The 13,165-nt window shown below is 50.8% G+C and overlaps 1 protein-coding gene across 4 annotated transcripts; it reads left to right on the forward strand.

Moving 5' to 3' along the window:
* The first annotated feature begins 559 nt into the window (after positions 1–559).
* NLE1 (notchless homolog 1) lies at positions 560–12,987 on the forward strand. 4 transcript variants are annotated; one of them, XR_003989597.1, is made up of 13 exons: positions 560–590; positions 816–959; positions 1,044–1,261; positions 1,358–1,437; positions 1,703–1,779; positions 3,097–3,194; positions 4,623–4,815; positions 5,252–5,387; positions 5,754–5,800; positions 5,952–6,154; positions 6,850–7,034; positions 7,120–7,190; positions 7,687–12,987. XR_003989597.1 is itself a non-coding variant. In XM_030472843.1 (13 exons), the coding sequence occupies exons 1-13, from the start codon at positions 582–584 to the stop codon at positions 7,697–7,699; spliced, it is 1,449 nt and encodes a 482-aa protein (XP_030328703.1). In that variant the 5' UTR covers positions 560–581; the 3' UTR covers positions 7,700–12,987. The 4 variants fall into 4 exon arrangements, 3 of the variants coding, with proteins under 3 accessions (XP_030328703.1, XP_030328704.1, XP_030328705.1); XM_030472843.1 differs by having other exon boundaries at positions 6,875–7,034; XM_030472844.1 differs by having other exon boundaries at positions 564–590; positions 1,044–1,178; positions 6,875–7,034.
* The last annotated feature ends 178 nt before the right edge of the window (positions 12,988–13,165 follow it).

Below are 13,165 nucleotides of genomic sequence, written 5' to 3' on the forward strand. Positions count from 1 at the left end.
TGTTCTGCATGTGGCCTTCGGTTTTCCATTGGCACTTGCTGTGGTTGTTACTGGTTTGTGCTGGATGGGATGGGTGATGCGGAAGTTCTTCTATGTTACAGGCTTATGTGGCAGATTTGAGTCTCTGAGTGCAGAATCTTCCCTCCCTCCTGTGCAGCCCAACGAGCCAGTGTTCATATCATGAATATGGTTTATTATGGTGAATAAACCATGTTCAGTGGCAGCCCCGGTCCTTCTCTCTTGCATTGTTACACACATTGTGACAGGACAGGCTGCAATGTGGCGTTAATTTCTGACCTGAATGGGGGAGCTGGGATATTTTTTGCTGAACTTACTGCTTTTTATTTTAGAAACGCAATAACAAGCGCCGGTGTGGGCACCGCGGGAAATGCCCGGAGCGGCCTCGTTCGTCTCCCCCGCCCGGTCCCGTCCCGTCCCCGCTGCGCCCCCGGCGGCCTCGAACCCGCGGCTCCACGCCGCGGCGCTGTCCTTACCGCCAGCCGCCAGGGGGCAGTAGCGGCGCACTCAGGGGCTCCCGCTCCGGAGAGGCTGCTTCCGTCCCACGTGTTCCGCGCACGCACATGGCCGCGGTGAGCGGGGCCGGGGTTGGGACCGGGAGGAGCGGGGCGGGAGCGGGGCCTCCCCGCCCGCGGGGTTCCTCGCGCGGGCCCTGCTCAGTGTACGGTGTTCCTCCCTCCCCCCCGGCTCTTCTGTAGCGGGTCCCTCTTCCCCCCGCGGTATCGGGGCTGGGTGGGTGCTGTGGAGCTCTCCCCCCTCCCTGGGGCATTCCCGGTGCTGATCCCGCTGTCCGGCAGAGTATGTCGCCGGAGGAGGACGTGCAGCGGCTCCTGATCCAGTTCCGGGATGAGGCAGGAGAGGCCCTGGGCTCACCCTTCGATGTGCCGGTCACCATCACCCCGGACAAGCTGCAGCTGGTCTGCAACGCGCTCTTGCAGAAGGTGAGACCCTCCCCGGGACCCCCACGGTACTCCCCGAGCCCAACTGGGCCTCCCCTTGCTAACCCTCCTGCCCTTTCCCCCTAGGATGAACCAGTACCTCTGGCCTTCTTTGTCCATGATGCCGAGATCGTGGCGTCGCTGGAGAAGACCTTGGCGGGGCGGAGTGTGGAAACGGAGAAGGTCCTGGACATCATCTACCAGCCGCAGGCAGTGTTCAAGGTGCGGGCAGTGACCCGCTGCACCAGCTCCCTGGAGGGGCACACCGAGGCCGTCATCTCCGTGGCCTTCAGCCCCACCGGAAAGTATGAGGGGCTGGCGAGGGGCTGAGGGCAAGGCAGGAGCCGCTGTTGTCTTTCCTTGGGACACCACACTGAGCCGGGTTCTTCCTCCTCTCCCAGGTACCTGGCGAGCGGCTCTGGAGACACCACAGTCCGATTCTGGGACCTCAGCACAGAGACGCCACAGTTCACAGCCAAAGGTGGGTGCAGGGTGTCCCGGGGGGGGCAGCTTTCTGACCCCTGTCTGCTCTGGGGGACAGAGCAGAGCCTGGTGCTGCCTGAGTCGGATAGGCTGGGACCATGGCTCCTCTCTTTGACTAATTAAGTGGAGGATGAGAGTTTGGCTAGGAGGAACACAGAGGGTTCCCTCATCTCCAGTCCTGTCCTAGAGCGAGTGTGTGCTGCGACACCACAGGCAGACAGTCACAGCTCTCTGCTCACACCTGCTCATGCTCTCTCTGCCAGGTCACCGGCACTGGGTGCTCAGCATTGCCTGGTCACCTGATGGCAAGAAGCTGGCCTCAGGCTGTAAGAACAGCCAGGTATGTGTTGGATCCCTTGGTGTGGGGCTGGGGGAGTGTGGAGACCCTCTGCATCCTTGTTGCCCTGTTCTGAACTGAACTGATCACTGTACTGTGGGGGATCAGGGGTGAAGACGTGATTTTCTGGGGCATAAGAGGTGTATTCAGTTGTTTCGAGCGGGATTCCCGTTTTCCCAGAGGGACTTTGCATGTGGCTGTGTTGCAGTAGTTGCAAGTAGTGTTTCTTAACTCTGTGCCAGGCAGAGCTTGGTCTTAGTTGCCTTTGCAGACCTCTTCCTGCTGAGCCCTGCTGTGCCCTGCTGTCTTGGGGCAGATGGTTTTCCCTCTGTGCAGGAAAGAGTCCAGGCTTTGGACATGGTCCTTGGCAGACAGCTCCATCACGAGGGACGTGTCTGGACCGAGAAAGGGCATTGCCTGGCCAAGCTAGGGCTGCTGCTTGCGTGACCCAGACATGCAGCAGCAGCTGGTTTCACAGTGCTCCCACTCAGACACAGCCAGATTCCCATTTGCAGGAATGGGAAGGAGGCCCTGCCCTGGCTGAGGGGCAAAATGTGTGTCCTTAAGGTGCAAACAGAAATGCCTTGGGGAGTGGGAGCACTCAGAAGTGAGTCAGTAAGTTGCTGAGCTGCAGAGGGGCAGTTGCTTGCTCCAACCTTTGAATGGTCTGAGAGCAGCAACAAGAGCAGCCACAGAGCTGCTGCTGTCCTGTGCTGTGTCGGGTGCTGTGATACCAGCCCCAGGGAATGGGCCATGCAAGGGTGGCTCTGCTGTGGTTTGGTGCTGTTCTGGCTTTAATCTAACCCAGGGAGCTGCTTGTCCTCTGTTTCTCCCAGGTTTTTAAGTAGGAAATGACTAATTCCTTGGCTCTTTTGATGAACATTTATGTAGAGAGAGGAAAGAAAGAGAAAACCAGCATGTCTCCCACCCACAGAATCCGATAATAAGTAGCATTTAGTGTGCTCTGGCTTTCATTGCGCTCTGCAAGCGTTCACTAACTCGCTGGCACAGGGTGTCAAAGGCTCAGGGTGGCTTATTGGGGACCTGTGTTGGTTTCGAGTTGAGGCAGATATTTTTGTAGCAGCAGCATTTCAGGCAGAGAGGAGGGTGATCGGGTCTCATTCCTTTGATGTCAGCTGATTGCTACAGGGATCTGAAAGGCATCCAGCCCTCCTGTCCCCCTTCTTCTCTGCTCCCTGCTTCTGCCAGTGTGAATGCGGCACCAAGGACACCTCTGCTTTCTAAATGGAGTCCGAGCGTCCTAGGATTCACATGATGTAAGTGGCCTGACGTGACCCTGTTGCCTCCTCTCTTGGACAGATATTTCTTTGGGACCCAGCCACTGGCAGTCAGATCGGCCGGGTGCTCTCTGGCCACTCCAAATGGATCACGTGTCTGTGCTGGGAACCGCTCCACATGTAAGTGAAGGGCCAGGCCAGCCCTTCCCTTTTGCTCGTATGGAAAAGAGCAGCTTGACCTGAAGGGCACTGCTCCTGTTCGCCTTTCTCCCGTTCCAGAAGAAGGGCTTTGTGCAGGAGAACAGCCCCCAGGGTGGGCCAGGAAAAATGTGTTTTATCTCAGAGCCAGGAGTCCCGGCTGCTGCTCACAGTCCCATAAGGTTGCTCGGAAGTCACTGCCAGGCTGTCCCTCTTTTCCCTTCTATAGGTACACCTGCCTATGGAAAACAGTGCTTGCATGGTGCTGGATGAATGTTTGATCTGCTGAGCTGGGAGCAGGAAAGCTGCCCATGTGATGCCCAAGTTCAGGCTCTGCAGAGCGCTCCCTGTCTGCTCTCCTGCATCCTGGTTGCCTCTGTCATCCTGTTTATTTATCATGAGGGCTGATTAACTGTGCAAACCCCTTATCCCTTTGCTCAGCTAAAGCTCTGTCTAGGAGAGATGGGTGGAGGGGGCCAGTTGTATCCCGTAATCCAACACATGATAGAAATAAATAAATAAAAAGAAAGACAAAGAGCCCCTTCAGAGCAGAGCCCTGCAAATTGAATTTGCCAGTAGGAAACTCCAGCTATTTGCAAACAATTAGCAAAAAAAAAAAACTGAATTAGCAAAAACTGATTATAAAGGAAGATGAGGAAATGGAGAGGAGGGAGATGACCCTGCCAGGGCTCCATGTCTTGTTCTGCAGCCAGCTGTGCTCCCTGCTCCGTTGCTGTGCAGCAGGAGGGGCCGTGCTCTTCCTCGCTGCTGCTGGTGCCAGGGACCACTTTGATGTTAAAACCGTGCTGAGTGATAAAGATGTTGTGCAAAGGACAGAGGCTATGGCTTCCTCCTCTCTCCTTGCAGGGTTGTGGCCAGCTGCTTCCAGATGTGTTAAATTTGCCCCCCTGAGCCACGTGGATGGACTTTGCTGCTTTCAGCCCTGCCAGCACAGTGTCATTCTGTGTCTACAGGCTGGAATGTTTCCTGCTGTAAGCAAAGCATAGCATAGGCAGGGAAGCATTCAGTGTGTTCCCATTGCTGCCCATCTGCACTGATCCCCCTGCTCAGGGCTCTCCCCAGCCAGTGCCCAGGAAAGTGCCAGTTTGTGGTCCCCTCATTAGCCAGTGGGTTAAAGCTCTGGAAAGAAGATTATTGTCCAGGGCTCAGGTACCAGGTTTACTGACTGTGTGTAGCCCAGTCAGTTTGGAGGGAAGCATTTCTCTGCCTCTCCCCCACCTTGTGGGATCTTGTTCTCTAGGTCAGCATTCTGCCCCTGCGCAGCCTCTCCCTGATCTTAAGCCAAAAGAGAAAGTTGTCTTTTATTGACTTCTGTACTCTTGAATTCTCTGGGGCTGATGATGGAGGAGCTGTGTGCACTGCACAAATGGATTTGATCTTTCTCTCCAGAAACCCAGAGTGCCGCTACCTGGCAAGTTCCTCCAAGGATGGCAGCATCCGCATCTGGGACACACTGATGGGCAGGTGCGACAAGATCCTCACGAGCCACACGCAGTCGGTGACATGTGTGAAGTGGGGAGGTGATGGCTTGCTCTACTCCTCCTCCCAGGACAGGACCATCAAAGTCTGGAGGAGCCAAGATGTAAGTGAGGCGGGCAGTGCTGGGGCTGGACACGCTGTATTGTAGCTTTATGTGCTCTTCCTGGCACAGCTTGTGCCCCGAAAATGGAGGTGCAGAGTGGGTGCTCTATCTTCTTGACCTGTCACAATCTATTGCTTGAAACCATTTGGAAGGAGTAGCTGTTGTGCAATGTTTTCATCCCTAGAAGTGTAAAATGGGGCTAAAAGCTGGAAATATCCCTGAGCTATCTGTGCTGGTGGGTGCCTTTCAAGGCACTGCAGGAAACTGGTTCCTGAAGCTCAACCGTGTCATTTCTACTCTGCTAAGTTTACAGTCCTGCCTGCAGCTTGGGGTTTGGAAAGTTTAGGGTTGGTCCTTGCAGCCCAGTGGATTTGGAGGGTGCTGCCGAGTCTGGCTCTGTCCTGCCCATTCCTCTGAGCAGTGGTTTTGTTCCCAGGGGGTCCTCTGCCGCACCTTGCAGGGCCACGCTCACTGGGTGAACACCATGGCCCTTAGCACTGACTACGTTCTGCGCACCGGGGCCTTCGAACCTGCTGAGGCCACCATCAACCCACAGGATGTACGTGGCTCCTGTAAGTGCAGCTCCTGCCTTGTGGTCTGAGGGAGGTGGTGGGGAGCATACTGAGGTGACCTGATGTCTCTTCTCAGTGCCGCCACAAGCCAAAGCAATGTTGAGAGCCGGGAGCAGGTCCTGTGCTGGTGGCAGCCGTGGTCTTCCTGGCCCATGCACAGGGTCGAGCAGCCTGGGGGATGGAAGGCCACTCTGTTTTCAAGGGTTTTTGCCCCCAGTGTAGCCCTTGGCAAAGAGAATGTGGGTGACCAGTCACACAGTGTGCTTGGCCCACAGAGGCAGGATTGGAATTGGTATCACAGGGTTATAAAGTTTCTTTTCACCTAAGGGTTGCAAATCTCTTTTTTCCCCCCTCTGCCTCTTTCAGTGGCAGAACTGAAGGACAAGGCACGGCAGAGGTATGACCAAGTCAGGGTAAGTCCCTTTTGTCCCTACTGTCATTTCTAACACTATTACTGGTGGAAGCAGTAAACATGCACAGTTGGCTGTTGACCCCAACGCTTATGTGCTTCAAGCCCTCCATACCTGGCTTGTACAAGACTTGGGTTCTTTCATCCTTCATCAGGGCCAGGAACCAGAAAGGCTTGTCTCAGGGTCAGATGATTTCACGCTGTTTCTTTGGAGACCAGCAGAAGACAAGAAGCCACTGGAGAGAATGACAGGCCACCAGGCTCTCATTAACCAAGTCCTCTTCTCACCAGACGCCCGGATAATAGCTAGTGCTTCCTTTGACAAGTCCATAAAGCTCTGGGATGGCAGGACAGGAAAGTGAGTTGGTTTGTTCTGTTACAGAGGTGGTACTTGTGTGGGGTCTGTGTGTAACGCGCAGGTCGGATCTTTAGGGCAGGCGCAGCTGCGGTTGGATGGGATGTTCCACTCGGCTGATCTCCTGAAGACGTGTGTGTTGCACACTGCAGACTGACCCAGTTTACACAGTTCCTGTGCCAGAAAACAGCTTGTTCTGAACAATGCAAATTCTTGTTGATACAAGTGGTGCTGTTGGTGTTTCGATGCTCCTACTTGCATCCAAAGTAGTCCAGCTTTTTACCTTCAGCTAGAGTATTGATGAGCTGTCTGGGGCAGCCTTTCCTGTAAATCAGTCTTTATTCTGATGGGCTTGGGTTTCATGTCAGTAATTGTAATGGTCCTCCTAAATCCAGATTGCTCAGTCAGAGAGAGGAAGGACACATCTGTACAGTAAGGCTGTAGTGTTGCCTACTGGATAAGGGATTCCTGACAGAGGAGTTGAGATGAAGAGCCATCTAGAAGGCTCTGAGCCCATCTGGGAGGGTTTTTAGACAGACTGAGCCACCTATGGACTCTGTATAGCGATTGACTGCCTTTTGCATGCTGGTTTGGGGTGCGCTGGGCATCCTGTGACTGTGCTTGCTTGGTGGAGAAGAAACATGAAGGCTGGGCAAGGGCTGGTTTGGAACAAACCCAGCTGCCTGCTCCTCTGGCAGCCTCTTCCTGCCTTCTCGACACCAGGTACCTGACGTCGCTGCGAGGGCACGTCTCAGCCGTGTATCAGATCGCCTGGTCAGCTGACAGCCGCTTGCTGGTGAGCGGGAGCAGTGACAGCACGCTCAAGGTCTGGGATGCCAAGATGAAGAAACTGGCTATTGATCTTCCTGGCCATGCAGATGAGGTGAGGTGTTGGGCTGAGGTGTTTGAGAGGGGCAGGAATGACCCCTCCTCCCAGCAGAGGTATCACTGTCCTTGTCTAATACTAGGTTTATGCAACGGATTGGAGCCCGGATGGACAGAGGGTAGCAAGTGGAGGGAAGGACAAGTGTTTGCGGATGTAAGTAACCTGTTGTCTGTCCATAGAAGATGTTGCAGGTACTCCATGTGTCCTTCAGAGCTGCAGTCTCCTTGCAGAGACCTGCGTGGTTAGGGCACGATCTCTCCTTGCAGAGAGCACAGCACTGGGCCAAATTCCAGCCTGGAGACCTGACCTCCCTGAGGGCAGGAACTGCTGCTGTCTCCTGGGAGATGACTAGAAAGCAGAGTCCCTCCAACTAAGCAGTCAGTGGTGAAATTTGACTCTGATGTCTGTTTTGGCTCCTGGAGAGGGAAAGGAACAGTTGTACCAGTTGGTCAGACCCTTCCTTTCTCACCTTCCTCTCGTCTCGCAGTTATGCAGACAGACAAATTCCTGTGAGCTGGTTGCCATTTGACCATGGCTGATAAAGGAACCCAGGCCCCTGCTGTGCTGATGAAGGAACCCAGTACCTGCTGGACCATGTGGCAGTGCTGGTGCTGGATCACAGGGATACAACAGCTCTTTCTGTTTGCAGATGGCGTCGCTAGGAGCAGTGACATGAAGCTGCTGGTCCCATCCTAAGTTGGGCTGCCCTTGGTACAGGCTGGGAGATCCACAAGGTGATGGATGACAGAGGCTGACCCAAGCACGACTCCCTGTTCCTATTGGCTACTCTTCCTCACGGACTCTTTCCTTATATTTATTTAAGGAAATTTTAATTTTAGTTCTCATTAAGAGCTGTGTTTTGCAGTATGGTTTCCTCTGATCATTACAGGAGGGATATCTCATCTGCCTCCATCTCAACTGGCTTTTTATTGAAATTTCATGTTTACAGTAGCCTGCTGCCTTGAAAGGGGCAAGCAAAGGGTGAGGATGGCTCCTACCCCTTCTTGCTTTGTGAAGAATCCTGCATAGAAAAAGCTTCTAGTGCAACAGACAGGGTTGTCCTTGTGTGACCTTCAGAGAGGGAGAAAGGAAGGGGAAAATTCAGCACATCGTTACATTGCAGAATTGTGCTCTGCTGCATGCCTGGGAGAAAGATCTGCTGAGAATAACGTCTTAAGGCTTCCCGTTATTGCAGTAAGGTTTTGCCTTTCCATAGCTCATTTCCCTGTGGGCTGTGCTGAGCATTATCTGTTACTGATCTTCTGCATCCACAGGAGAGAACTCATTCACTTGTGTTCAGGGTGCAACAGGTATGAACTTCAAATGACTGATGGAACTGTGCTGAGTTTTCAGGGCTCAGTGGCTCTTGGAAATGGGGAAATGAGGCAGTTGTGCCTCTAGATAGGGAAGAGAGTGCCTGTTTCCCATCCACTGCTGGCTCGAGAGGAAGGAAGGAAGGGGTGGGGAAGGGGAAGAATGGAGCAGGCATTTTGGGTGGTGGTTGTCCCTTGCCCTGGATACATGCTGACAGCAGGGCTGGGACTGTCACAGTAAATGGCAAAACCTCCATTGCAGAGAGTTGGCTCCTTCTGGAATTTGAGTGCATTTACTTGCCCAGTGGGTGAGAGGGATTCATACTGTCAGATATATATTTGTAAGGTTGCTTTTGAGCCTTTTTGTAAGTCACTTCAGGCTTCCAACAATCATGAGGTGAATAGACCTGATCTAGTGATTATTTCCAGTGTTATTACTTGCAAAACAGTAAAAATCAAGATGTGGTTATTGAAGAGTTGAAATTATATTGTCAGATTAGGGGCAGCAAGCTAGCATGAAGGTTAAAACGTTCTCCATAGCCCTCATACTGCAGTTGCTACCCAGTGATTACTACAACTCGGAACAGGAGTATGGCTTTCATGCTTCCCAGCTGCAGAAGATGCATTTTAGGACTTTATTCCTGCTGGCAGGATTGCTTTGGAGAATTAAGAAAGGATGGTGCAGTAATGGCTGTTTGCTTGTCTGCAGTTGTTCAGTTGAGCAAAAGACTCGAACAAAGGGTTAAATCTTTAATATGACTGAGCACACAAGTTGTGGTTCCTGTTGTTGGTATCTCTTTCTGCCAGCCAAGTCAGCAGGCTCTATCTTCGTGGGATCTTTTGGGAAGAACTCAATATCCTGTACCTGCTCTTTCATTCATGTGCTTCCTCCAGCTGGTTCTTGCTGACAGTGAAGGCTATGTTGCATCTATCTGCATAAACAAAACCTTTCTTAATTCACTAAGGTAAACGTTGCAGGATAGGGTGGTTTGAAACTGTAGGTGATAATTCTGCCTCCCCAGACTGCCGTGCCCTTGGGAAGGAGGAGCACACATGTGGCTGACCGGTCTCTGGTGGCAGCTGAGGAGCTGCCTGTTTTGCACTTGTTTTGAGCTACTTGTACTAAAGGAAATGATCCACCCTTGGAGTTCTGCTCTGTGTCCCCAGGTTTGACTTGCTGATAGTGGCAGCTTCTACAGCTGCTGGTAGAATGTGGCTTGCTCAGAGGGAAGAAGCATCGATCTCTGCTTCCTCTCCCAAAGTGCACGTGGTCACTGTGCCCTGTGAATCCACAGGGTGTTTTGTGTTAGAACTAGGGATGCACTTCAGTTAGGGGAAGTGATCCTGTCTAGCGGGGGACTGGGTTGGCTTCGTGTGTATGTGTGCCTAAAGAGTACTTCCTCATCCGCTGATTTTCAAACCAAACAATTGCTGTGCCCTCTGGCCATGCTCCAAACGTCCGCCAGCTCCTGCCATCCCTTCAGACAGCTGCTGTGACACAGCCTGATTAAAACCCGCCTTCCTAGTGCTGGAGCAGAAAGGTTTTCCAAAGCAAAGAGAGACCTCTTGAAGAAAGAGAGGGCCTTGCAACAAAGTTTACACCAAAATGCACTATCTTGGCCTTAATCTTTCTTTGACCTGGTAGTGGGTAGATTTTGAACCAGGCTATGTGATGGCTTTGCACGTAGACCAAATCTAATTTTCCTGTCTTAAGCAGCTGCTACTATTTTTATCATTCATACAGCACCAGCCTTCATGCATACTAAGTGCTGGCCCCGTTCCAGCTGTATTCCTAAGCAATCCCGTAACACTCCTCCCAGTTTTATTTGAATGCAGCATTTCCCGGGCCTTGCTCTGCAGTCTCCTGCCAGCTGTCATGCATTGGGGAAGAGCTGCTGCCCTTCACTTCAGAGGTGGCTCTTTTTTTGGCAGGAGGTGAAGCAGGCGCGTGACCTCCCTCACTCTGCTGGCGATGGTGATGTGAGCTTTAATTAGCTAACTTTGAGAATTGCAGATGCAGATTTGGGTTGATGGTGTTAGTAATGGGGGAAGACGTTTAAAGGGCAAATCTAGAAGGTAGGCTGGAGCTTTCTGACTGCTTTTTCTGGGAACTGCATCATTAACCTTACAAAAACCTTCTGAAACACCTGAACTTTTCCAGTACTGTGTGATAGGAATCTCAGTACCTGCTGCTGTGTATCAGTCTAGTTTCTCCTGAGTTACTTGTTAAGCCTACCACACAGGTATGCCTACCACAAGGGTGTTATTTTGCACTGGTAATATAAGAATAATTTTAAGCATATCCAGAAACTATTAGTCCCATGAGCCCTCTGACACTTTGTTCTTTAAAAGCTGTGATAGCTCAGCTGATGCCACCATTAATTTTGTTACAAATGGAAGGGTCGTGATGATAAGGACTGGGAAACAAGCCAGTCCTCAGAGAAGGGTTTACCTGTCTAATAAATTCCTGGGTTATGATGGAGGGAGAAAAGGAAGGAGAGAAGAAAATTGTAAGAACGCCTAGAATGAAGGAGACTGTTTGGGATAGCACTGAGATGAGCAGACAGTGCCAGAGTCCTGCCTTTGGGGGTTGATTTAGGTAAGTGAGGCCTTAGCATCCTCACAAAAACCCTTTTTCGGGCTGTGTGTTCTGGTTATCCATGCTGGAGGGCTGGCCAAGTGGAGTACACATTGTGCTCCCTGGGTCCTTGGAGGCATGTGTTCATGTCCTGCTCAACTCAGCTGATCTTTTTGATTATTTTCCCAGATTAGAAATTTAACTTCCATGTGCATTGCCTGGGGGAAGATAGAAAAAATTTTTCAACGAACAGGAAGAAAATACTCTTCATTCATTGTTATGCGTGAACATTAGGAATAGCAGTTGTCTTTCTGCTTTTCTTTGGGCCAACCCAGGTGCCATTCAGGTGATGTTTCCACCTCAGAAAGGCCTGCGTTTCGGTGGTGTGGCAGAAAAGGGCTTGCTGGGAAGACCATTAGCACTTTTGAGGATGAAATGTGTTATGGAAACCCAGAGCAGTGATGTCTGTGTTCTGGACAGCTGCTACCACATGAAAGCATACTTCTGTGTACTCAGACAACCAACCTGGAAGGTGCCAATTCCTTCCTAGATTTGTTGCTCTTGTGACCATGAGTCCTGGCTCACATCTGAGGGTCTAATTTGTCTGAACCAGAGTAGTGCAGCTGGAGGGAGCCATAAATGCATCTCCAGTGCTGTTATTCTGTGTTTTCTTCACTCTGACCCTGTAAATCAGTGGTCCTTGCTGAGCTGGAGGTCACTGGTGGTCTCTGTCAGTGGGCTGCGGGTCTTGCACAGTATGATGTTTAAAATAAAACAAACTTGGGGACAGTACTCTGTGCTTTTGAAGGATCACTGCAGTCAATGAGACATGGTACTGGTGCCCGCTGCCTGGCCATGCTTTTTGAGCGCACTGGGTGTTCTACTGTCCTGCTGCGTTGCTTGTCACAGCAGAGCAGTGCATCCCTCTGAGTGCTGCAGGGCTGCCAGCACTAAATGGTGAATATCTGTGTGTATTTCTTGGATGAGGGAGGAGCTGCACGAGCCCCATGGGGTTATCCTTCATCGCTCTCCCAACATCTCAAGTAATTCAGTCCATTCTGTCTCTGACCTCTTTCAGCAGCAAAAGCAAATGAAGGTGCTGTTTGTAAATAAGTTTATTGTAGTCCACTGGTGCTGGAAATACTGACATGTAGAAGCTCTACCAGATGCTAATCAAGGACCCAGCTCAAATGAGTGACCTGCATGCAAATCCCACAGTCCTTATGTATTTCAGACATCAGCTCTCCAGATCCCATTCAAATGCCAGTGCGAGGCAGCGTGTTTAGTTATTCTGGTCAAACCTCCCTGCTGCTCCTGGCTGTTTTGTCCTTGCTGTGCTGAAACAAACCTGCTCGAGGGCTTCAGCCCCATTACGAGGACAAAAGGACATCAGACGTTCTACCAGAGGGAAATGTGTCTCAGTTTTGAAGTGTAATGCACATTGGGTGGCTTAGAAATTCCTGTAGTGGTTTTCTCTGTCCAAAAGGCATATTTCTGGGTTATTTTAATTTTTTTTTTTTTTAGCTTCCCTAAAACGTAGCTTGTGACATTGACTTTGAGGCAAGGATACATGCTGATGCTGAGAGGATTAATAGTGAATATGAGAATTGGTGGATGGCAATAAACAGCCAATTCTCAGGGAAATTATTTTCTGAATTGGAATATTTAACACGTTGAGACTTGTGGGCTTTTCCTAGGTTTAAAGGGGCACTGTGAATGCACACTAGAAAGTGTCTGTATTACTACCAACACCTTAATTTATCATTAACTTGGAATGTTTTTACATCTCATATATTCCTTTTCATGGGGGTATTCTGAGCCACTGAAATTACTTGGTCAGATTCACTTTCTCAGTTTTGTTTGCTAGGGTAGTGCCATGAACGGATTTTGGATAGGAGCTCAGAACTTCAGAAAACAAAGTGGGGGATCATGTCTTGAGGGGTTTTAAAACCCTTTGGTTCTCTTTGGCACAAAACAGATGTCTTGGGATTCTTCTGATGTCTTCATATAATGTCTAGAGCTTAAAATGTCCTTCATAAAGTTGTCAGTATTCCCTTAAGAATCTCTTGCTGGCTATTTTTTTAAATCAAGTGCGTTGTCTTTGGAGAATTCTTTAGCCGTGGAGGTTTTGACATGGTACACAGCTCCAGTAGTGCTTGGTGCCAGAAAATGAAGGGAGAGGAGTGAAGAATAGAGAGAGGACCAAGTCTACTCAGTCTTTATTTTGATCCAGCGGT

The sequence above is a fragment of the Strigops habroptila genome (assembly GCF_004027225.2).
Source record: "Strigops habroptila isolate Jane chromosome 13 unlocalized genomic scaffold, bStrHab1.2.pri S16, whole genome shotgun sequence".
In the NCBI taxonomy this organism is placed as follows: Eukaryota; Metazoa; Chordata; class Aves; order Psittaciformes; family Psittacidae; genus Strigops; species Strigops habroptila.